The 23,604-nt window shown below is 39.1% G+C and overlaps 1 protein-coding gene across 1 annotated transcript in view; it reads right to left on the bottom strand.

Moving 5' to 3' along the window:
* Nucleotides 1-23,604, bottom strand: part of Mdfic (MyoD family inhibitor domain containing) — an 81,299-nt gene that overhangs the window by 10,622 nt on the left and 47,073 nt on the right. Inside the window, exon 4 of the mRNA XM_052173257.1 lies at nt 20,137-20,421. Within this exon, the coding sequence (XP_052029217.1) occupies nt 20,137-20,421 (285 nt within the window). The remainder of the gene's footprint in view (nt 1-20,136; nt 20,422-23,604) is intronic.

The raw sequence follows: 23,604 nt of genomic DNA, 5'->3' as shown, positions 1-23,604 counted from the left end.
TATAACACTTTATTTAGTCACAAAAAGCATTTTGAAGACTTTCTATAAAGCTCAGAATGTAAAGGTATTTACTTGCCAACAAGGTAGTTGACCTAAGTTTGATTCCCAGGACCCATGTGGTAAGAGAAATCTGACTCTCATAAGTTTTGCACTTCACAAGTGCACACGTGAACACACTCACACCCACCCCACCCCACACACACCACAATAAGTAAATAAATATACCATTTATTAAGAAACCATTGTTTTGCTTGAAAGAGCAATAGCCAGCAGTCTGCATTAAGTTGGTAATAATGCCTTTTATGGTCAGGACAAAACAAATGTGAATAAGTCCTCTAGTTTTAATGAAAATAAGTATTTGAATAAAAATGATGGAAAACTTCTTTCCAGATGCTTAATTTAACATTTTCCTCAATTTTATTTTCCAAACTGCATTTATTTCACAGCTAAAATTTTGGCTCGCCTCTTGATACTTATGTCTTTGGTTTAAGAGTTGTGCAAGGCATATTTCAAAAGAACTCAGTTTTTTAAAAGCAAAAGGCTCACCATGATGTGCCCACTACACTCTATGAAGTGATGATCGTGATAGTAAGTAAATTAATAACTGGCCAGTCAGTGAAAGTAACCTCTTACAGACACCCAGGGTGTTGGCCAGGATGCCTATATCCAAAATCCCCATGGCAGAGTGAAATACACAGTCACGGCCAGAGAAGGCTTGAGTCACTTAGGCTAAGAATTTCACAGGACAGGGATCATGCACAGTTCTCTGGACACTTGACTTGCCAGGGCTTAGCAGGAATACAAAGAGTACCTCAGCCATCCAAATTACATAAAAGTCCCAAACAAAGCTGTCTCTGCAGCAGGGTCCTCTCCTGCAGAGGCAGGACAGCTTGTCCAGCAGGAGGCACTACGTCCTACAGGCAGGAGATGTCTGGTCTAGGGAAGGCCCAGGATGTGTTCCCTGGCCTTGACAGAAGGGACAGGCCCCAAGCAAAGAGTCACAGCAGTCTAACACACACACCAGGCAAGATGAAGAGACAGACAGAGTGAGCAGCTACTCCGGGACAAGACACCAAAGCACAATTCAAAGCTGTGCACAGGAGGTAAATCCTATTATTTATGGAATTAATTTGTGAATCAAGGCTGGTTGTTAGTCTTCCCACATCACCCTTTCTCAGCCTGTCTCATCTATTCATGTAACGTGATGTTCTTCAAAGGCGCCGGCGCAGACTCAGATGAGCAGGACAGCATGACACTGAAATTATAAGGTCTACATATCGCCACTTGAATTTAGTCTCCCCAACAATTTTGAGGCCAAAACAACCTAAGGACGTGTTGGCGAGTGGCCTAAATGTGACAGCCGTGGTTTCTGGCCTGCTAAACAAGACGTTTTGTAGGCGTGTCGACTACTTTAAATTGTGGAAGAGGAGATAAAAATAAAAACCCTCTCCGTGAACTGCTTCACAGTCCCCTCCGCACTGCATCCCTGCCACCCCCCAGCTGAGCCTTCTCTCAGTCACAGCTCATTACTCACTGCCACCATTCACACTACAAAAGGCAAGGCTGTAGGTTTCCAGGTGGTGAAGGCTGTTTGTGTTTGTTTGAACAAGCACAACAGGGTAAAACATACTTGGGGGCAGACAGACAAAAGGACTGCAGAGAGGAACCCTCCTTCTGTCCTCCCCAAGTGTCACAGTTGGGAAATGTCATGTTATTCAGGAGGACTGCAATGCTAGGAAGCTGAGACAGGCTTTCCAGGATGGCTTGCTCACTAATAGATTAAGAAATCTTAAGCAAGTCGTTTGTCTCTGTGTTGGTAGGCACACAGCACAGGGGTAATAAGTGCAGAGCTCTTTTTAAGCACTAAGACTCCATCTCCGTGGAACATGATACCCAGAAGAATAGATTTCTAAATCTAGCTGGAGTCTTCTCTTGACCTTATAGAGCCATTTTTATATTTATTGCAATATTCATTTCTCTTTTAAAAAAGGAATTATTTTTTATTTATGAGAAAGACACAGGGGGCGGGGGGGGGCAGAGAAACAGAGACAGAGACTGAGAGACTATGCCACAGTGTGTGGATACTCCAAAAGTCCATAGTGTCAGGTCTCCCAGAGCTAGATTTACAGATGGAGGAGTGTCTCCAGGTGTGGGTGCTGAGAACTAAATGCAGGTACTCTGGAAGAACAGTAAGTGTTCTAAACCTTGTGCTGTTTCTCATATCAAGTTCTCAATACACATGTTCACTTATGTGCGTGCGTACCTCTGTGTGTGTGTGAGGGGGACGTGTTTGGGTGTGGGTGTGTATTGTGTGTATTTTTTGGGGGGTGGAGAGGGTCAGTGAGTATATGTGTCAGTGTGTGCGTGTGCTAGTGTGTGTGCCTGTGTGTGTCTATGTGTATGTATATCTGTGTGTGTGTGTGTGTGCACACACACGCATGCGTGCGTACACATGTACACAAATGAGTGGCTGTGAGTACCCATGAATACATACTGAAGCCAGAAGGGGAAATCAAGTGTCTTGTTCTATCACTCTCCCTTTCAGCCCCTCAATACAGAATCTCTTGCTAAACTTTGACCTCAGTACTAGAGCTGGTCTGGCTGGTCTGACTGGCAGCACTGGTGAACCTCTTGTCTTCAGCCCTAATGTGCCTCTGTTACATCACCAGACTCAGCTTTTACATGGGTTCTAGTGGACCAAATTCAAGTTGCATATTTTGTTCAGCAAGCACAGATCAATGTCCCTAGACTCTTTCCCACTAATCTCTGTCCTGATCCTTACTGAAATAAAGTACAATGGAAAACTAACTACTGATGAATAAAAGCAGACCAGACTTTGGATAAGCCTGAGGATTGGGTAGCCATAATACGCCTGAGCCATAAAGTACCAGAGTCTTCAGGCAGAGGATGCAAGCTTCATAAAAATGTTGGGCAGTCCTCAACATAAACACTACATTCTTTGACCACAAAACATACAAGACAGGTAGTATTAGACAGAGAAGAAGACAGTAGGAAATATGAAAAGTTAACTCAAGTAACAAAATACTCTCACCTTTTTTTTTCTCATTGGAGGAACCCAGGGACAAGGCCTTGAGGGTTAAATTCAACAAATCATACTGAGCATTGGCTTAAGAGACAGACACTGCTCTAAGTACACAGACAAATCCCAAGAACATGATGGTAAGAAAAGCAGAGTGTCAACATCACATGACAACTGTCATGGTTCAGCTAGAGCCAGAGTGCTAGGCGGTGCTGGCAAAGCAGCCTGCCACGCCTATGCACCACCCTGCCTCCATTTCCCAGGCACTGCCAGGGAGAGTTTACAAATACATCCTCATAAAACACAGACTTGCATAAGATAGGTGTGGTGGTGATCCTTAAAAGTGAAATGAAGAGAAGAGTGCCTGTCGATTCAGATTTGCACGATGAATCTGTGAAGGACCAGAAGGAGCTGTGAAGGAGAACAGGGTTGATGGGGAAAGTCAGACGGATACATCAACCATGCCTTAAAGAAGGACATGCAAATTGAGACTAAAGGAGGAAAATGTTCCACCCAGCAGAGGAATAGAGCAAGGATGTGGGGTAGTTTCTTTTTTTTCTTTAAATAATATGATGACTCAATTTTGTTGGAGCTGGATTAATCAAGAAGAAATCCTTCAATTTTTCCTTGTCAGAAGCAAGGAGTCACAGAGGACACGGAGTCACAATCACAGGATCAGTGGGGTCAACAGGTGACTTTAAAGAGATATGAGGCATTAGAGTGATATAAGTTGACATGACACTGGTTGAGGAAGAAATGAAAAGCGAAGTGTTGTGTGCCACTTTCTGGCCTCTGGAGCCATTTACCAATGAAGAAATCTAGATTTGCTATAAAATTGATTTTCAGTGTGACATGTCATCGACATGAGACATGTTAATCCTGAAGATACTCAAATGTGGGATATTCAAAAGGAGCAGATGCTGGCCTGAATCCTAGGGAGCAGACAGATCTGCAGGGAGTGGAGGGTACTGCAGATTTCATAGTGAATGACACTGTGCAGGGAAAATACACCGGGTGACAGGGAGGAGCAGAGGAAGAGCAGAGCTAGCGGGGTTGGAGAGTTGTTGGGGGACACGGTCCTTTAAGTCTGGAATGGCTACTCATGTCTTGAAATCAGAATAGCTGCAATTATCACATAAAACCCTCACAAGAGAGGGCCCACTAACATTCCCCTGTGGAGAGGAGGTGTATGAAGCCGGCTCTAGTGGGGCCATAAACAGTTAATATTTGGTAAGGGGGGGGTTCCTCCTACATGTCACCACCTATAAATTGCCCATAATCCTCAGTGGGGGTCCTGCAAGCAACCCCAGTGAAACTTACTGTTCACGAAGGTAACTTGAATGCAATTAGTTATTTGATCTGTCATGGTGCTCTATCTGGAATGAGCAGAAATTTGTGTAAGTCTCCCCAGGAAAATTCACACTAGAGCAGTTAATAAGAACAAAAAAAAAATGAGGAAAGAGAGGTACAATGAAAGGAAAAGAAAGAAGAAAAAATGTTTGAAGATGTATGCCAGGTACTCTGGCCAGAGAAATTCCAGGGATGTGATGGAAATTCTAGGTGAATAGCCGAGACAGGGAATGACTGAAAACAGACAAAACAGAGGCCATCTATCTGCCTATGGAAGAAGAATGAGAAATGTAAAAGAATAAGCAACTGACAAAAGATCTTAAACACACACTCACATGCATGCATACATACATGCATGCACACACACGTTCGCAAGCATAAACACAACATACATGTTCATATGCATGTACACAAAACACACATGCTCACATGTATACACACATAATTCGTATCCAATGAATTCACATGTAACACACAACACACACTATCACATGCACACAGATGTTCACATGCATGCGCATAGAACACACACTCCCACGTGCGCACATACACATATTTCTAAGTAGGAACTCATCTCTGGTCACTATACTCTGGAAGAGTTCAGATAGAATCGGAGTGACTTCTTCTGGAGTGCATGGAAAGCATTCACTGACAAGAAGTGGGCTACCACAGGAAGACAGGCATCTCCTGCTTTGAAGTAGAGGGAACCTGCTGAGTCTGAGGTTCAGGTGAGCCTGTAGTGAGTAAAGGGTAGAAAGACCTTGAGGAAAAGCTGGTGGCCTTTTCTGTCTTTGTAGAATGACAGAATGAGAGAGGAGCTACTGTGTAAAACGGGAGCAGACAGGTCTGCTTGTCTTCCTAACTCGTTGTTATGTTAGGAAGACTGAATTCCACAGAACTCAAAAAATGTGTCAGAGGAGTGTGGGGCGCAGATGCTCTGCTCAGACTCTAAGGATTCCATGTAGACCCAAGACCTCATGTGTGTAATGAGAACAATTTTAAGTCCATCAAGGTTTCTTTAGTAGTGTCAACTCCTGGAATAGACAGAAGTTGAAAGTACAATATGGATCTATGATTTAGAAAGCAGGGACACCAGACAATGAGGTGGCCACTGTGAACAAGGAATCAACGCATAGAGAAGCACAGAGAACAATCTTTGGTAGGTAGATACATAGGCAGATGATAGATGACAAAGTGATGATGGCAGACAGACAGGTGAAAAACATATGGATGGATGATGAATGATATTAGATATATAGATGATTATGAAAATGGATGCTAGGCCAATAGCTGATAGATTTTCAGCTTTATAGATAATTGGGTTCAAGAGCCAAGAGTTCCAGATTTATCATTTTAGGGTGTGGTTTTTATTTTTATTCATGTGGTTCTGTGTGTATTTGTACTAGTATCTGTGTGCGTGTGTGAGAATACCCCTGGAAAGCAGAAGGTGTCAGCTGGAGTTGCTGATAGCTGACTGCTCCCTAACATGGGTTTTGGGATTTGAACCCTGTCCTCTACAAGAACACGGAATGGTATTAATCACTGGGTTACTTTTTTTTCTTCTGTCCTCAGACAGACTTCTAAAAGTGTTTTATTTCCTTTTATAAGCAACATAAAAGGAGAATCACTTGATTAAAAGAAAAGTTGACACTCCCCCTTATGAGTCTAGCACACAGGCTGACCTATGGTTAATACCCATTTACTCAGAGGCAGCCATGTGAGTGGCGTGCCCTAACATTGGCTTACAGTTTCACTGGAAACTCTCCCAAGAGTCCACAAACAGCTGGTCTCAGCAGTTATCTACCACAGGTATGGAAACACTCTTTTTAAAATCACCTCTCTATTGTCATTCCAAAATGCAATTTCTGCCTCACTCACTGAGCATAATTATTAGGAAAAGAAATAAACTTCAACTTCTTGTGTCAAGTTTAAATGATGTTATGCTATTGGGATATTATTTCCCCAAGAGGTCCGCATCCTTCAGACTGATTTCCCCAGAGAAGTCAAGGAAGAAACTTAGGCAGGCTTAATATGTCTCTGGAAAACTGTGTATTAATTTATTTTATTCTTTTCTTTCAATTATCTTCACATTTCCCCAAACTCTTGATTTTTCAGTCTTCTAAGCAACAATAATATTTGCTTGTGTTCTTTCATTTCCCTTCGAAACTAGCATATTATTTTCTAATGACCCTACGCTGCTTCTCCAATTGCCTCCCACTCCTCTTCTGACCACATTCTCAATTTCCCTCCAGTGATGTCAGCGCAAGGAATGCCAATACCAATTCCCCCATGCTCTGGAAGGACCTAAGGCCACACACACTACACACCAGTTGAGATCAAGTGTGAAGATTTGACTAACAGCTCAGAAATGAATATATTGCCAGTCTATGGACATGAAGTTTCCCCTATTTTCTCTTGTACTTATCTATAAAGAGTTAAATAATGATAGCTCAAAACAAATCATACAAACACAAAATACTCAATGTCTCCTTTCTGCTACGACCTGGCATTGCTAAGTATGTGTTAATAAAAATATGACTTGAAAATATAAGCATAATGGTAACACTTAGAAATTTTCTATTTACTGTAGTGTTTTTAAGGAGACCATCTGCGTGTGTCCTTTAGTATCTCTTCAGTTTACTTGGAATTTCTACAAAAGCTATTTGAAGTCTTTTTGTCCCCTGCCCAAACACAGTTAATATAAATTTACAATACACAGATGTACAAAAACAAATAATTTTGATTACAAAAGATATTTAGGACAGTAAGGAGGTAAAAGCATGTGTGTCCATATTGTTTCCTGTTCGCTCTTTGTTTTTGATGTGTCATGGGAAAACATTTTTAAATCTGTGAATGAAAATACACAGAATTTTAGAGATAATGAATGATGGTAAATTACTTATACTATTAAAAGGAAAGGTAGACCAAATACGTGGAATCTTGTAAATACAAGGAAGATCTAGTAGCAATCAAATAGCTACTGTAATTTCAGAATAATTAAGGTAAGCAACATTCATGATTTATACAACTGTTATACAAAATGAAAATTCTAGCGATAAGTTCACAGGTGCTACAAACGCTACAGATATTTATTAAAGAATTTATAACTGAGGAAAATATTCAATTCAATACAAATTTTAGAGGTTGAAGAAACTCTTGCTCCCCCCCCCCCATCTATGTAATGACCTTCTCACCAGCATTATCACCACAATCAACAAGGATTAAGATCCCTTCACCAAAGGTACATGGATGATGCTTCCAAATAACATTCTAGCATATTCATCTTAGTACCACCCCCCCACACACACACACCAATACACCATGAACAATACTGTGATACTCTTTTTCTCACTGAATATGTTTTACAAACAGTAGAACACTCGTGAGCCACCAACCAGTTTTTGTCAGAAGATTCAATGCATCTTGCACATTCTAGATCTCCTCTCAAAGCCATCCTCCCTAAATCCAGTGCCACTGATACCACTATGAAACAACTTTCAGAACTCGGTTCTACAATGTTCAGAATCAGAATCATTTAGCACATTTGACTTAGCACCAAATCATAATATATTTTCTTCAGTAGATGGTCTCCAAATTACATGTTCAGTATGGAATAATCTATAGGCTGTTTCAAAGATTTCCAGTTAAGAGAAAATGTCTTATATGTTTAAGCCTTGACATAATGTAAGTGCTATAATAATGTTCTCAAAACAGGACAACTTTTGTAATGATCTAAAATCTGATAGGTTTAATATTAACACACACACACAGAGAGAGAGCGAGAGAGAGAGAGAGAGAGAGAGAGAGAGAGAGAGAGATTGAGAGAGAGAGAGAGAGAGAGAGAGAGAGAGAGAGAGAGAGCAGCAACCCAGTATGTCATGAAGCCATGAACCACTTGCCCTTCGGCTCTCCCCATCTTGACATTATGCACCATCAATGCTTCCCTTTATTAAATGACTTTGCCAATCAATACATTCTATTCCTAAAATGTTCATCTCTGGCCTCCAGGTCTTTTACGATGTTTCTTTAAAAAATCACCTTGGGAGGAATTAACTAATTTTCAATCTTTTATTTTTCTGTCTAAATTCCACAAAACATGCACACTGCCCCCTAAAAAGACCAAAAACTATGACTATCACTGTGACTGTGGTTAATCTTCACTGTCAGTTTGTGTAGATTTAGAATGATTGAAAAAACACACTTCTGCCGGGCGGTGGTGGCGCACGCCTTTAATCCCAGCACTTTGGAGGCAGAAGCAAGCAAATTTCTGAGTTTGAGACCAGCGTGGTCTACAAAGTGAGTTCCAGGACAGCCAGGGCTACACAGAGAAACCCTGTCTTGAAAAAAAAAGCAAAAAAGAAAAAAAAAAGAAAGGAAGGAAGGAAGGAAGGAAGGAAGGAAGGAAGGAAGGAAGGAAGGAAGGAAGGAAGGAAGGAAGGAAAAAAAGAAAACACACACTTCGGATTGTGCTTATGAGGATGTTTCTAGAAAGGTTTATACGAGCAGAGAAGACTCACAGTCAATGTGGACAGTCCACTAATGGAGTAGAATCCTGAGCTGAATAAAGAGGAAAATTAGCTGAACGCCAGCATTAATCTTTTATACTGCTGACTGAAGATGCAGTGTGCCCACCTAGTACACATTTCTGTCACACCATAACTTCTCTGTTCTCAAAACATGACCATCCTTTTTTTAATGATCTAAAGTCTCACACACGCACACATACACACACTTACAGCACAGTGCTACGTTATGAATCCACTCCAGACTCACTCAGCTTCATCATCACGCACCATCACAGAATGTAACCTTGAACAGTGAGCCAAGATAAATCAGTGCGAAATTGATTTTGTCAGGTATGTTGTCATAGCAACAAGAAGAGCAACTGATACAGGTACCACTGATGCCCTCCACGAATAAGTCTCATTCATCCTACTGGACTTCCATGTGCATGTATCATGTAAATACTTATTCCATTTTAAAACACTTTCTTCAGCCAAACTGGCTATTGTTTTTTGATAAATGTCTACTCAATTGTACTTTTTTCCCCAGTTCTTTTTCATTTGCTGTCTTCTACATAATGAAGCAGCTGCTCAAGGCTGTGTTCTTGAGATATTTCTGTACTTTTCCTCCTTGGCAGAATTCATATTAGACTTAAATGGAAAGTTTCCAAAGGATGCTGGCTCCTTGGACAAAATGAATCACAACAAACCCCACACTTATAGTCTGTTCCATGTTCCCATCATCTTAGATTATGATGACTCCGGCATTATATACACTACACCCTCATGTCCCATAGAATATATTTCAAACTGCAGGCCTTTCTTCTGAACTCCACCTTCCTGAATTACTACACATTGCAAACCACTAGTCATATAAATTATGGGAACTCAAATCCAACAACACCAAAAACCAAACTGTTTTCTATCTCTAGTATCTCATTTAGTTAGTGATGACGTCATTCTTCCTCTGGCCTAAACAATGGGAGTCATCCTTTAACCCTTTCATCTCTCCTATTGAAATCATACTCTTCACCAAAGTGTATTCTACAGTCAGTGAATATCCACATGCAACTACATCTCATGGGCTCCAGAAATACCACTCAGATGCTAACTCATGACTTACCCTCTGAATCATGGCAAGAGCTCTTATACAAAGCCTTTCTCTGGCTTTTTTGTACTAGTAACCTATACTCATCAGATAAGACAAGGTGATGTTAAAAAGCAGTGAATCTAGATCATGTCAGCACAGTTTGCTAAATACCTGCTCCAGACTTCCTGTCTTAAAATTAAAACCGGCCACAGTGGTTGATTAAATCCTACCATCATTTCAGTTCTTAGAAACACTTGATTTTTAAATAAGATATCTACATATATCTAACATCTTCAGTTACCTCAAGAATGCCACAAGAACTAGCAAGATTTTTTTACCCTTCCTTAAATCTTAGTAAAAAAGAAATGACTTTAATCAAATTTTCAAATTAATCCATTAAACCAAACATGACCAGTAACTGCATAAGACACAATCACAATTAATTACAGCTCACAATTACAATTTAAATCTCAACCTTTTCAAATCTATGCTATGATGTTAATTTATGAAGAGTAGACAAAATTAAATGACACCTTTGCTTTCCTGTGTGACCCTTTTCTTCAAGATTAAAATACCCACACTTCAAGGAAGATCCTAAAACTCAAAGTATAAACAACTCAATAGATTCAGAAAGTTTTCTTCAAAACTGACTAGATTCACTAGGACCCTCCTTCCCAAGTGCATGTAAGCTCAGCAGGAGAGCTGAGCTACCAGAAGAAGCAGAGAGCATCTAAACTAAGTAGAGGAGGTAGAACCCAAACTGAGCTGACTGGATAGGATGCTCTTGAGAGAAACTCTTCGGCTGTTTGTGTGTAGTGGAGTATGCAAAAGGCTTCTACTGTGATCTGTCACCTGTCATGCTGGGATGGGCTTCTGAAGTACAGCTTCTTTTAAGATATTTCTACTCCTAAAAGTAACCCTTCACACATATTCTTGTAAGTAACTCTAATAAAACTGACTAGATCACTAAGTTGGGCTTTGGTTTGTCATTAATTCCCTAAATCCCATAAATCCCTGGGATGAGTAACAATTGTTCATACCTCCTCAGGAAAAGTATCAGACAACATCTTTAAACATATATTAAAATCATCATATTGAGTAGTTAGTCTGAATTTCAGTGGTTTGCTGACTCATCCCTCCTATACACATTCTAATGCCATAACTCTTTGTTCACCACTTAGTGCCTTGCTTTATTGCTATTGCTTTTGTAAAACTGTGAGTAAATTGAACTCAGGGCCCTGTGAATGTCAGTTACAAGAAACTATCAAGTACCATGAATCTGTGGACCAAGACACAAAAGTCAGGAGTGTGAAACTCATAAGACTCTTTTAATTCCTTCTGTTCAAATGGTATTGGTATTTTAAAACAGGAGTGTTGACTTGAAAAGAGAAGCTTTTCAATCAGCTCCGCTTCAAATCATGTCATTCCATAAAAATGACTCAGAAGACTTTGGATTAACCAAGCACACATCACATACAGAGCAGAGCCCCTGAGGTCAGTACCTCACCAAATGATAATATGTCTGCTCAATGCTGTTGCTTTGATATGGTTTGTATATTCATTTAGCCTAGTGTATGGAACTAAAGATCTAAACTCTAAAGAAACTATGTGCTGGTTTGTGAAAAAGTCATCCTAAGATAATTACCTTCTCTCTAATGGATCCTTCCTTCCTTCCTTCCTTCCTTCCTTCCTTCCTTCCTTCCTTCCTTCCTTCCTTCCTTCCTTCCTTCCTTCCTTTCTTTCTCTCTTTCTTTTTTTTTCTTTCTTTCTTCTTTCTTTCTTTCTTTCTTTCTTTCTTTCTTTCTTTCTTTCTTTCTTTCTTTCTTTCTTTCTGATTTTCATTCTTATCTTTTATTATTTTACAATATATTTCAAATCTGCCATTATAGTTGCCTTGAGTTCTCTGAGAGTCCTAGAAGAATACCTAGACACACACAAACATCAATCTGAAATACCAACTGACCTGGACCATCACTACCAAATAGGCTATAGCTTTTAAATAAATGTGTGACAGTGGAAAAGAAAATAAAAACCTGTTGAAACAGAAAGCAAAGGTTGCTTTAGTGGATATAGAAAGGAGGTGATTTGTTGTTTTGTTTTTGACACATCTGGTTCTGGAAGTAAAATAGCTTAGCAATGTGCCCTGAAAACACCTGCTTTCTGCTTGTACAAAGTGCACTTAAATCAGAGACCAGACATGGGGAAGATGCTCTAAATGCCTCAATGCCTCCTTCCAGAAAGCCAAAACATTCATGAACTTAATGGTCTCATGGGCCGTAGAATTGTAAGGTTATTTCTCCCCAGCAAGACTGGATAGCTTCAATCAACTCTAAGAAAGAACCCTGATCTTCTTCATCCAAATGTAAACATACTCAAATCTTTCCCATCTCGGACAAAAACTAAAAACAATATAAACTCATTAAAATCAGTTCTCTCCATATCACTTCTGCCCTGGCCTTTTTGTTTGTTGTTTTGATTTGGATATTTTTCTTTTTCTTTTTCTTTTTCTTTTTCTTTTTCTTTTGTTTTTGTCTTGTTTTGTTTTGTGTGTGTGTGTGTGTGTGTGTGTGTTACAAGAGTTCTACCTTGTGTTTTCCTAGTTACTAAATCTATTATTTGAGGGCTAATCTTATTTTAACCAACAAACAAAACTTGGTACAACCAGATGTGGTCACCTTCATGTTCTTAGAGATTTTGTTCTCTGTACTCTTGACAATAGGCTACTGAGTTTGTATTCTCACCTCTCCTATTTCCTCCCAATGAAATGGTCTTGCACTTTTCTCTGACTCTGACTTCTTCCAGGCTACCTTGTGAGTGTGGCATTACTCACACTTGCTTTCCATCTGATTTTGAATCTTGAAAAAGTCTGACATTGCTCTGTTTCTCTCCTAAGACTCCAGCACTTACACACCTATGGCACTAAATTGGCCAGCCTCCAGGGATCTGATCCCAACCACCTGATCTTCACTTGGAAAACGCTACTTAAGAACAGACCATTCACAGTTTCACATATTTTCTAGTAAGAATAAATATTAGTGGGCATTCTTGGTCCTAAACTCTCTCTCAAGCCTCATGGATGTGTTTCCAGATGCGTTTTGGAAATTCCCACTTGAATTATTTCTACTGATCCCCTATAAGACCAGCCATAACCAGCTGCCAACTACATTCAGTTATTCCTCTTGATTTTTCTAATTTCTAGTCATGTAGCCTCAGACCAAGACCAAGACCTGTCTGTCTATCTGGAACCCATGTGAAAAACCTCAGGGCTTCTACTGTCCACAGATGGCAAAACTTGGATTTGAGAACAGAACTTCCAATATTCTTTCTCACTTCCCCTATAGAGTACAAATTGGTCTCATAACAAAAGAAAGCAAAATGTAAAGAGACACCAGACAGACAGACAGACAGACAGACACACACACACACACACACACACACACACACACACACCCCTAGAGTTTTAAACAACTGTACTAAAAGAAAAATATGCTAAAAAGCATGTGTGCAAACAGGGCCATGGGTCTACTCAGTTCGTTTTATTTCAGTTAGCTCTGAATAACCTCTTCTCCCAAGTACCCCACACCCTAAAGCTTCCTGGCCAATCTGTCTGTATCTCCATTGTCTGATTTCCTCCCCACCCATCTCCTGAGTGGATGCTGAGCTAATTTCAATGGTTAGATCAGTTGCCTGATACAAATTGACTACAAAACCAAAAGCCAGAAATTCCAATGGGAAAGTTCATGCATAGCTGACAGCTTTTAACATCATTCCAGATAACCTATGAAGATATTGATTATTTTAACAAAGGGTCAATGGGTGGACTCTGAGAATTGAGGAATGTTTTCAATATGTTGTTATCTGTGTGCTTTCATGTTTCAAAACGTTGTTAAATCTTTTCTATTTTCCCTAAATTCTAAATAAAATTTATTTATTTGTTGTAAAGTTACTAATAATTACTATAATTTTTAAACATTTATTTATTTCAAGTAAATATAATGTAATGACTTACTTTGCAACACACACACAAACACATACACACACACACACACACACACACACACACACACAGTACTTGCTGTTCTATTTAGTGTTCTGAATGTGCAGTGAACTCCTGTTCTCCAGAGTACTGACAAATATTGCACTGGAAAGCAGAATTCTAAACCATTCACTCTGAGTGTTATTCTGCCATGCACTGGAAAACACTGTGCCTGATAAAATAGAACACAAGCAATCAAATGTTACTCAGGCAAATTAAGTACTTTGAGGAATGCCATGACATATTTTCCCCAAGTCATCGAAAATGTGTCTCTGGAAACTCCAACTGGAACACTGTACTGATACTATATATCCTGATTATTATCCATCCACACCAAGATACTGGTCTGCTACTTCTACGATTACAGGCAAAATCTTTTCATAGGGGAAAACAATCTTTTAAAGTGTTATGAAATTTAGAATGAGTAACTTAACCTAAATGTTGATACTTCACACCAGATTTTAAAAGTTTAGATGTGTAAGATATAAATAAGATAAATAAGATATAAATAATATAAAAAACAGAATAAAATAAAATAACAATAATAAAACACTGGTCAGGCTGGCAGCAGTTTCTGTGAGCCAACTGGCAGCCTGTTTCTTGTTGGCAAGAGGATGGATGCTCAACCCTCTAGTATATAATAAAAAACAGAACAAAACAAAATGAACAAAAAACCAGTATGAATGCCCAGAAAAGTACACAGAAAAGGAGGAAGAGTCTAAAAAGGAACAAAGAGACGATCAGAGTCAGAATCTCGTAGAACAGTGTAAAGAAGAGTGACAGAAGGAAGGACCATAGAGACTGGGCTTTAATCCATCCACAGGTCTAGAGGACTCGACTGGAGCCTCTTAGCTGCTTAAGTCTACCATGTCTCAACCCTCTTACTCTCTGACTTACAGCAACAGTTCATCACCAAAGAGCAGAAAGGCTGTGTGAGAGTCGGCGTAAACACACTGCACATACTGCAGTGCGGACGCCAAGGAAGAAGGTGCCCAAGCACATACAAGAACAACCAAGGGAGTTCTGAACAACGGAACGAAAATACAACACGAATCAATGTGGCTGACACAGTGATGTCCCTCAGCACGTCACAGCGAATGCAGATCCATCTTCAGAAAAGACATCCCGGATGCAGGTGGAATGTCCGCTCCCTATTCATTCAGTATCTTGTCTCCTGTGCCAGCTTATCCACAGATCAAACTGTTTAGGTAATCTGAACACAATACTAATTCATAAAGCTTCTTGTACCCTTGTAATGCCTCCAACTTGATGGCTAATTAAACGGCTAGCTTGACACAGTATAAAACCACCTGACAAGAGAGTCTTCATGAGGAACTGTTTAGTTCAGAAGGGCCAGTAGACTGGGGACTGTCTTGATTGCATCAGTAGCTGTGGGAAAACTGAGTCCATGTGGGCAACAACCAGTCCCTGGGTTTGCGTTCTAAATAGTATAGTGGTGGGGAAAGTGGGCGGAGCATTAAGCCAGCATGCATTCATGTCTCTTTGGCCTCAACTACTGATGTGACGTGACTTTTTAAAGTTCCAGCTGCCTTGACTTCCTGGCTATGGTGGACTCTAATTTTTAATTGTGAGCTAAAATAAACCTTTTTCCTCTTATCAGAGTATTTGATCACGGCAATAGAAAAAAAATTAGGACAGCTTACCTTTAACCATCTAACTCAGTTCTACCTTACCTTTTAAGTCCCCACCTAACCCCCTTTCCAGGAAGCATACCTTCCTGCCACCCACCTCAGTAATGATGACCACAAAGCTACTCAACCTCACTGAGTATTTAAAATAATCCTATGGCATAGGTACGTATAAAATCCCCTAATTCCAGATAATCAAACAGGCTGCTAATTCACCCTCAGATGAATAATGGTCAAGGGCAGAGCTGGTAAGCAGACCCAAGCAGAGAGGTTCCATGCTGTATGTTCTACACATCAGTCTACACCACTTCCATGTGATTAAATGTGAGCTACCTCCAGCTATTGCTACAGAGCCAGTGCTTTTCAGTCTTTCCAAGCACTGATGTTCACTGAGATGCTGAAATCCAATGTGTATCTCTTACAAATACTGACTCTTGAGTATCAAGTGTGGAGTGCAAGTAAATTGCCAAACATCCCTAAAGAGAATAGAAGTTCTTTAACAATATTTTTGTTGAAACCTAATTTTTACAAAAAATATAACTATAACTGGCATACCTAAAACATATTAGTTAGCATTTACCATCCCTATGAAAGAAAAAGTGTCTTCAAGACTAATGAAAACCCTTGGCAATTTGAATATTAGATGATACTAAATTACACTATAATTATTTCAAAGGTCAAGAATCTTACACATTTAGTATTAAAACTCTCCACCTGGGTGATGCAATCAGAAAATTTAAGAATGTATGAAAATATTTAATTATACAAAACAGGAAGAAATCTACTAATTTAATAACCTTTAAGTAAAATGTTCTGTCTTCCCACATAAGTACTTTTTCCATCTCTGCTGCAAAAAAAAATGAACATTTTAGAAATATATGAGCTAGGTTAATTTCAAGGAAAAGTGAGAGACCATGGTTTGAAATCAGTTGACACACTACTCATGAATACTTGGGAAACCATAAGACTGCAGGCACCAGGGAAATCCTAACAGAGTCAGCACCACCCACAGGTCTTGAGAATTCAGTCTCTTAGTGGAGGAAAACCAATACAGAGCTCAGGTGTGATAGCTGCTCCTAAAATCTCAGAAGGAATGGATTTAAGGAGATACATGCTCACTGAAATGGCACTCCATGACTCCACCTCAGATGGACAGCCATTCACACTGAAGTCATATTGGAATGCTGGATAAACTGACTTTAGTTCAGACTATTTAGCTATTTGGTTGGTCAGTTAGCTCGATTCTTTGAGGTCATATCTCATTATGCAAAGCAAATTCGTCTTGAATTATGCCTGGTATCCTCAGGGGCCAGAATTGGGCATAGGATTCTCAGGAACTGGGTTACAGACAATTGTGAGCATACTCAATTATGGGTTGTGAACTGAACCCAGGTCACATGGAACAACAGCCAATGTTCTTAACTGCTGGGCCACCTCTCCAGTGTCTTGATTACATCATTTTAAGAGGCACATTTGTCTTCAAGTCTTTGAGTGCCTTTTTACAGCCAAGCTATTTCAGATGCAGGACAGTCCTTCTTGTGGAATGTGGAGAAAAGTGAGGCATTCCCAAAAGGACAGGGCCATAGCTGGAATGGACTGGCTCTACTGGAATTGTCTCTGGCTGCAGAAGGCCTATAGCCCATGCAACTGTAGTATATACAATAGCGGATATTGAATGGTTTGGTTACTTGTGTAAATAAACATGCAGAGAATTTGTTTTTTAAAGCAATTGCAATGGAAGTTTTTAATCAATAGACTTAAAAAAACTCCCTCTGTTTCTTTGTTTGGGGGATATTTTCTTTTGTTGATTTTGGTAGACAGGGCCTTTCTATGATGTAGCCCTGGATTATCTAAAACTAGCTTTGTGGATACATCAGAACTGTGACGCACTTTGTATATTACAGGTGTGCAGTCTTTCTGGCTCAAATGAAAAAATTGATATATGGGCAATATGCAGTGATTCATTACAAAGATGAAGGGCTTCCACTGACTCAATACGGGAGACATTTTTAGGGGCAGGGCATTGTCCAGGTGAGGCCTGGACGCCAGCATGGCTGTGTGTGTGGAGTGCTGCGGCAGAGCTGACTGCACACAGGAGGCAGTCCATCAGCCTCTTCCATCTGTGTTGTCTCATCTAGGTAAAGCATACTTCCTCCGTACCAGAAACCGTGTACCTGCCTCATGCATAGGGACTCCTATGCTTGCCAGCCACACTATTGGTCTGTGACTTGCATAGAATTATCAAACTATAAATGAGGAAACAGGTACAGAGGGGTTTAGAGGAAACACCGAAGTCAACAGGTTCAAGGCAAAAGTGAGCTTCAAAACTAGACGCTCTCTTTCCACAGCTTGACCTATATGATATTTGTCTTATTCACCTTCTCTGACGTCAAAAGAGTCATTTGCATGACTGTAATCGTGAGGCAAATTTTAAGGGTACAATCTTAAATGAGAATTAAATTCATGAAGATCTCTAACGATGAGAACGTAAGAACTAGGATAATGAAATGTTAATCAAGATTCAAAAACAGATCACAAAATATGACCTAAATTCTAGACGCTAAGACAGAAGACATGGAGGGGTCTCTGCAACACATTTCATACTTTCCTTGCTGTTTCATTCTTCTCATGCTACCAACTTGGTCTCAAATGCTATTTTGTAAGAACTGTAGTTTTTCTAGCTTAAAGACTGCCCACATCCAAATATTTGTGTTCAATTCTAAGTAGAGACTGGAGGGCAGAGAAGTAAATTGCAAAACAGAGAAATTAGGAGAAAACCATGGGAGAGAGCTGTAGTTTCATTCGTATACATCGACTTTTCTCCTCCGTGTTTCTTCCAAAGCTGCATTCTTGCATTTCAAATAAATTCAAACACAATTAAAAAGCAAAAACTACAAACATGCTCCATAGGCTATTTCCAGTTTGGCTGATATGCCCATGCTATCACTTTTTAATATTAAAACAAGTAAGTGCCAACTGGAAAATAAAGGCTTAAGAACATAATAAATAAATTCACAAGTATAAAACAAGTAGATTTCAATTGCATTCAATTATTTCACCCAATCACCTCGAAGTAAAGATCCTCCAAAGAAAATTGCATTGCCTTCTCAACTCCTTGGAGAGCCAGTTTAGTTAACAGCCTACCTATACTTCAGAGATGACCATGCAGCTTACATGTCAAACTCATTTTCAAATGTCAATCATGTCCTTTTCAATCTAATTAGTTTGGAAAGTAGGGTCACTGACCTGGAACTATGCAGACCATTTATTATCATATCATTTGATCAACCTAACACTTTGCCTCAGTTGAGTTTAAGACATCTGTAGCCAAAATGTAATATCCTTTCTCCTACTCATTACTGGGAACTCTCAACAAAATTCCCTATTTACGGCTCAATTTATCACTGTGAGTAGGTATAGCTAACTTTACAGAGGCATTCCAGAGCCTTTTATTTAAGATTTCAGGGAAATTGAAATAGAAAGGTAAAGGAAATATGCACAGATAGTGAAATATATGTGTCTATATTCATATATACATAATACATTTTTACTAGTACCAAATATATATGGCAGATTCAGTATTTTAGATAAGGAATTGCAAATAGGAAAAGGAGGAAGAACAGAAGGCTATACACAGGCTGGGAGTAATTTACAACCCTAATCACACAGATTGAGCTTTTTCTTTCCTTTAATATGACACAACGTAACATACAAAGAGAGTCTACAGGTTTCATCATATTGGGTTTGCTTTATAAAAAAAAAAAAAAAAAAAAGCTGTCCTGGGCTCATAGTAACCTGATTTCAAGCTGGTTAAGGGCAGACAAGGTACCATTGAAGAAAAAATAATAACTAGCTCTCTTGAGGTCATAGAGCATTGGCAAAGAGTCTCTGAGAGCAGAGCAAAAGGGTTGGGCAGGGCTGGAGTGGGCGGTGTGTGCTATGTGCTGGCAACAAGGGAGCAGGAAGATGGCTCACAAAGTAGATACCCATCACCTGGCAAGACCAGGGAATTTATATGATCTTTTCCCTATTTCAGCTTTGCATATTACGAATGAATTTGCTAGACAAAAAACAATGCAAGTAGGTAATCTTATCTCTACTGCACAGAGTGACATGTTACACCAAGGAGGGAAAGAAGAGAGGCACTCCGATACTCCCCCAAATGGAATATTTATATTTTTAACTGTGGCATTTAAAAAATGGCACCTGTTATATTTAAAGTAATGAGTAGTCACTCTAGGATGGCAATCTAAAAGCAGAGTGCTGGCTGCCCGGTCTCCCTTGTTAATCCTGGACTTTTGTTGGAGAAACTTAAGTGGATTTTACCAAAATGTCTGTTTGTTTGATGGAAAGGCAAAAATGTTCCTGGTGTTTTCTGGATCGATTTACTATGACTGGATAATTTTACATAAGGATTTTTTTAAACAAACAAACAAACAAACAAAGGTGCACATCTACGTCACACTTACCTTCGGGTGAGGAAGCTGATTTTTGGGAAAAGACAGCATTTACTTTACTCTTCTTACTGATATCATTGTTTACAGACAGGCTGGACTGAATTTTCCTGTGCATCTTCTGAGCAACTGGAGCTGACGCTCTGTGATTGTCCACGGATGCAGGCTTGGCTCCGTGATGAATGCCATTCCCACTGCTCACGCCTGTGACTGTGAGGCCGCCCTTCTTTAGCCTGCCTGTTTCCTCCTCGCTGGCTTCCTGTCCTGATGTCTGCAGCTGAGGCAGACGCTCAGGCTGGGCTGAGGTAAAACAAAAACAAACAAACAAGAACAGTTCATCTGGTTAAGCAGAGAAGTTATTCTACAATAATGAAAATGTAGATTTGAAAATATAAATACAAAAATACAGACTTGAGATCTAACCCATGATGAGAAAACTAAAGGAAAAGGTGGAGGGAGAGGAAGAAGACAAACGAGAAAGGGTAGAAGAGGAATGCTCCAGAAGGAAAGAAGGAAAAAGGAAGGAAGGAACGGGGAAGGGAGGAAGGAAGGAAGGGGGAAGGGAGGAAAGAAGGAAGGGGGAAAGAAGGAAGGAAGGGAGGGAGGGAGGGAGGGAGGAAGGAAGAAAGGTAAATATAGCTCAGAAGATTAAAATGTAAATAAATTCAAGAAAAAGCAATTCATACAGAAATACTAAACTAGCGAAATAAATTGAACTTTTTGGTAATTTAAAATAATACTTAAAATATGTAAAAAAAAAAAAGGTAATTAAACACTGGTTCAGGGAAAGCTGTTCTTGGTTTGTCTTTTGCGTTTTTTTATTTTGTTTTTGTTTTTTTCTCTCCTAAATGCTATACATAAAATACCAGTATCTCATTACTAAACACACCAATTATATTTTGTAATGAAAGGATTAACGAATTCAGACATTCAAAGCTGGACAGTAATCAAAGTTTTTTAAAAAATAGTTTTAAATCTGGGAGAAAATCTTTACTGTGTTAATTCTTTCAGTTTCATTTCAAGGAAAAATGACTTCAATCTGATCTAGGGCAGCTGTCAAAGGCGAATATGAACGCTTCAGAACACCCCCCATTTGAGGCTGACCAGTAAAGGAGCTCACCTTCACTCCCCCCTCTCAGACAATGCTACATCCGAAGCTCCAAGAAAAGAAATAAGTGAAAAATTAAGAAAACTGTCAGAGTTCTAGAAAGGAGAACACAAACTTGTGGAGCTGTACACACAAATGAATGAACAATCTAAGTTGCTAAAGGTTAAGAATTAAGGAAATGCATTTAGAATAAACTGTATAAAATAAACAGAATTCCAGCATGCCAATGGTAACCAATTAACAACTGAATAAAGAAAAATTAGCTTTTCATCATAGGGTAAAAAACAAAGTCCCAAACCACCCTTTAAAACACTAATAGAGGTCCAGAGCTAAAGCGGGAAGAGCGGGCAGATATTCATATAGGCATCAAAAACGTGGCAAAATATTATTGAAAAGCATGACAGAGTCCAAATACTGGGCATAAAAAAAGTTAAGAAAGAAACTCTTTTTAGTTTAAAGTGGAAAGGTAGAATGTGTTAATTGCACTGAGAGGAGCTAATGAATTTAATACTTTTGATAATGCATCATGAACCACTGGGTGATAATCTCTGTTGACCAGCATTTCTAAACAGCTGCATGCAACCCACAGGATCAGTCTCTTAAACGGGAGGTCCCTTCTTGGGAACACGCCGTCATGTGATTTAGAGACTCGTATGCTCCTGCTTCGTGGAGCAACCAGAAATGACATCCTAATGGCAGCCACTGGACCCACAGTTAATGACACAGATACATTTTAGAAGATGCCAAAAAAGACAGCTAAACCCGCTTCAGTGTCTTTTATAGAGCACTTTCTAGTAATCTCTCCAAATAAATGGAATGTCTGAGCTACTTCTTCTCTTACAACTAACAAGTCAAGCAACCTGAGAGCTTAGTTAAGTTGAAATGTCACTGACCAAGGCTGGGCAACACCTCATCAATCAGTCAAAAATGTCTTCTCTTACTCTAGGCCAAGATAACCTAAGAATTACTATGTAACAGTTTAGCTGTCTCATTAAATAAAAAGACAGTGGTAGAAGATGACTGTCCTGCCTCCAAATTCTAAACAATGAGAGATTTGACCTTTTTGCAGCCTAACAGAACCGACTCTGAAAATTATGGGTTACTGTTCAAGTGATACTTTAATGCATCTTTAACAATTTATCTACATTTCAATCTTCAAACTGCACCTATTTCAGAGGGCAGTAAAATGATAGTACTTTTATTTTTTGTTTCACTGTCACCTAATTATTTTTTCTGTGGTTTCTGAATTACAATTAAATAACCAAATATTAAACTCTTCACTTCCATATTTTTTAGACATTAAAACACTTTTTTTTTTAGTTGAGTGATTTTTGCCGTATGTGTGCCATACACGAAATCAAAACTGGATACACTTTCTCTTACGGATCTCAATAATTAGGAAATGTAACTTCACTTGTTGTTTTTCACGGCTATGATTTCAATCGTATGGTCAAGGTGCAATTAAAACTAAACAGGAAACACGATTTTATTTTCAAATGAAGAATGAAACTGCCTGCCTGATTTTTATCACAACTATTTGGTTTATAATAGATTTCTTCTTATTGTGTACAAATCATGTATAGCTCTAAAAAAAAAAAAACCGCATGCTAATATGGAGATGACACAATGCTTCTTAAAACACAGGCGACGCCTGGGGACCCTCACTCTAGCTTTAATGATGCACTGTTCTCATTCAGCTGTCTCTCTTTTTTCAAATCTTTACATATGTGACAGCTCTCAAAAGTAGACCATAGACCATCTGGCATTTTCCGAGGTGTAACTTGTGCAAGTTCAGCTCTATTGGGAGTACACCGCTATCTTCTGCCTGTGTTATAAAGGGACAATAGAATGTAGAACTTAGGGGTTGTTTTGAATTATTCATATTTTTTGCCTGTATATTCAAGAAATTTTTTTACAAACTCTGCATTTTGTACTACATAATCACATGCGTTAAAGGTACAAAGAAACTTTTTGACACCTCTTTTCTACAGAAAGCTGGCGTTTTGTTTGATATGTGAACATTCAGCATCTGCTATATCACTCCAAACAGGATGGGTGCTGCTACAAAAGACCCCATTTTAAATTTACTCTCCATGAGCAAAAAAAATGTATTCTCCATATTCAGAAACGAATGCAATACATGTCAAAATTTCAAATATCAGGTATTAGAACATTCAGCATCTTCAAACCTGGACAGCATCGGTCACCTGATCACCATATGTGTAGGGATTTTTTTTTTTAACCATGGTTCATACAATGCAGCATGATTGTAATTTTAATATCTGTGATGAATAGTTACAAATGTCTTAAGAAATACTGTACTTTCTAGGTTCAAATGTTTTCAATCAGAGAGGAAACCGCTAGAATTAGGTCTA

This window comes from Apodemus sylvaticus, chromosome 2 (assembly GCF_947179515.1).
Source record: "Apodemus sylvaticus chromosome 2, mApoSyl1.1, whole genome shotgun sequence".
In the NCBI taxonomy this organism is placed as follows: Eukaryota; Metazoa; Chordata; class Mammalia; order Rodentia; family Muridae; genus Apodemus; species Apodemus sylvaticus.
This window is presented reverse-complemented; position numbering and strand designations above follow the sequence as displayed.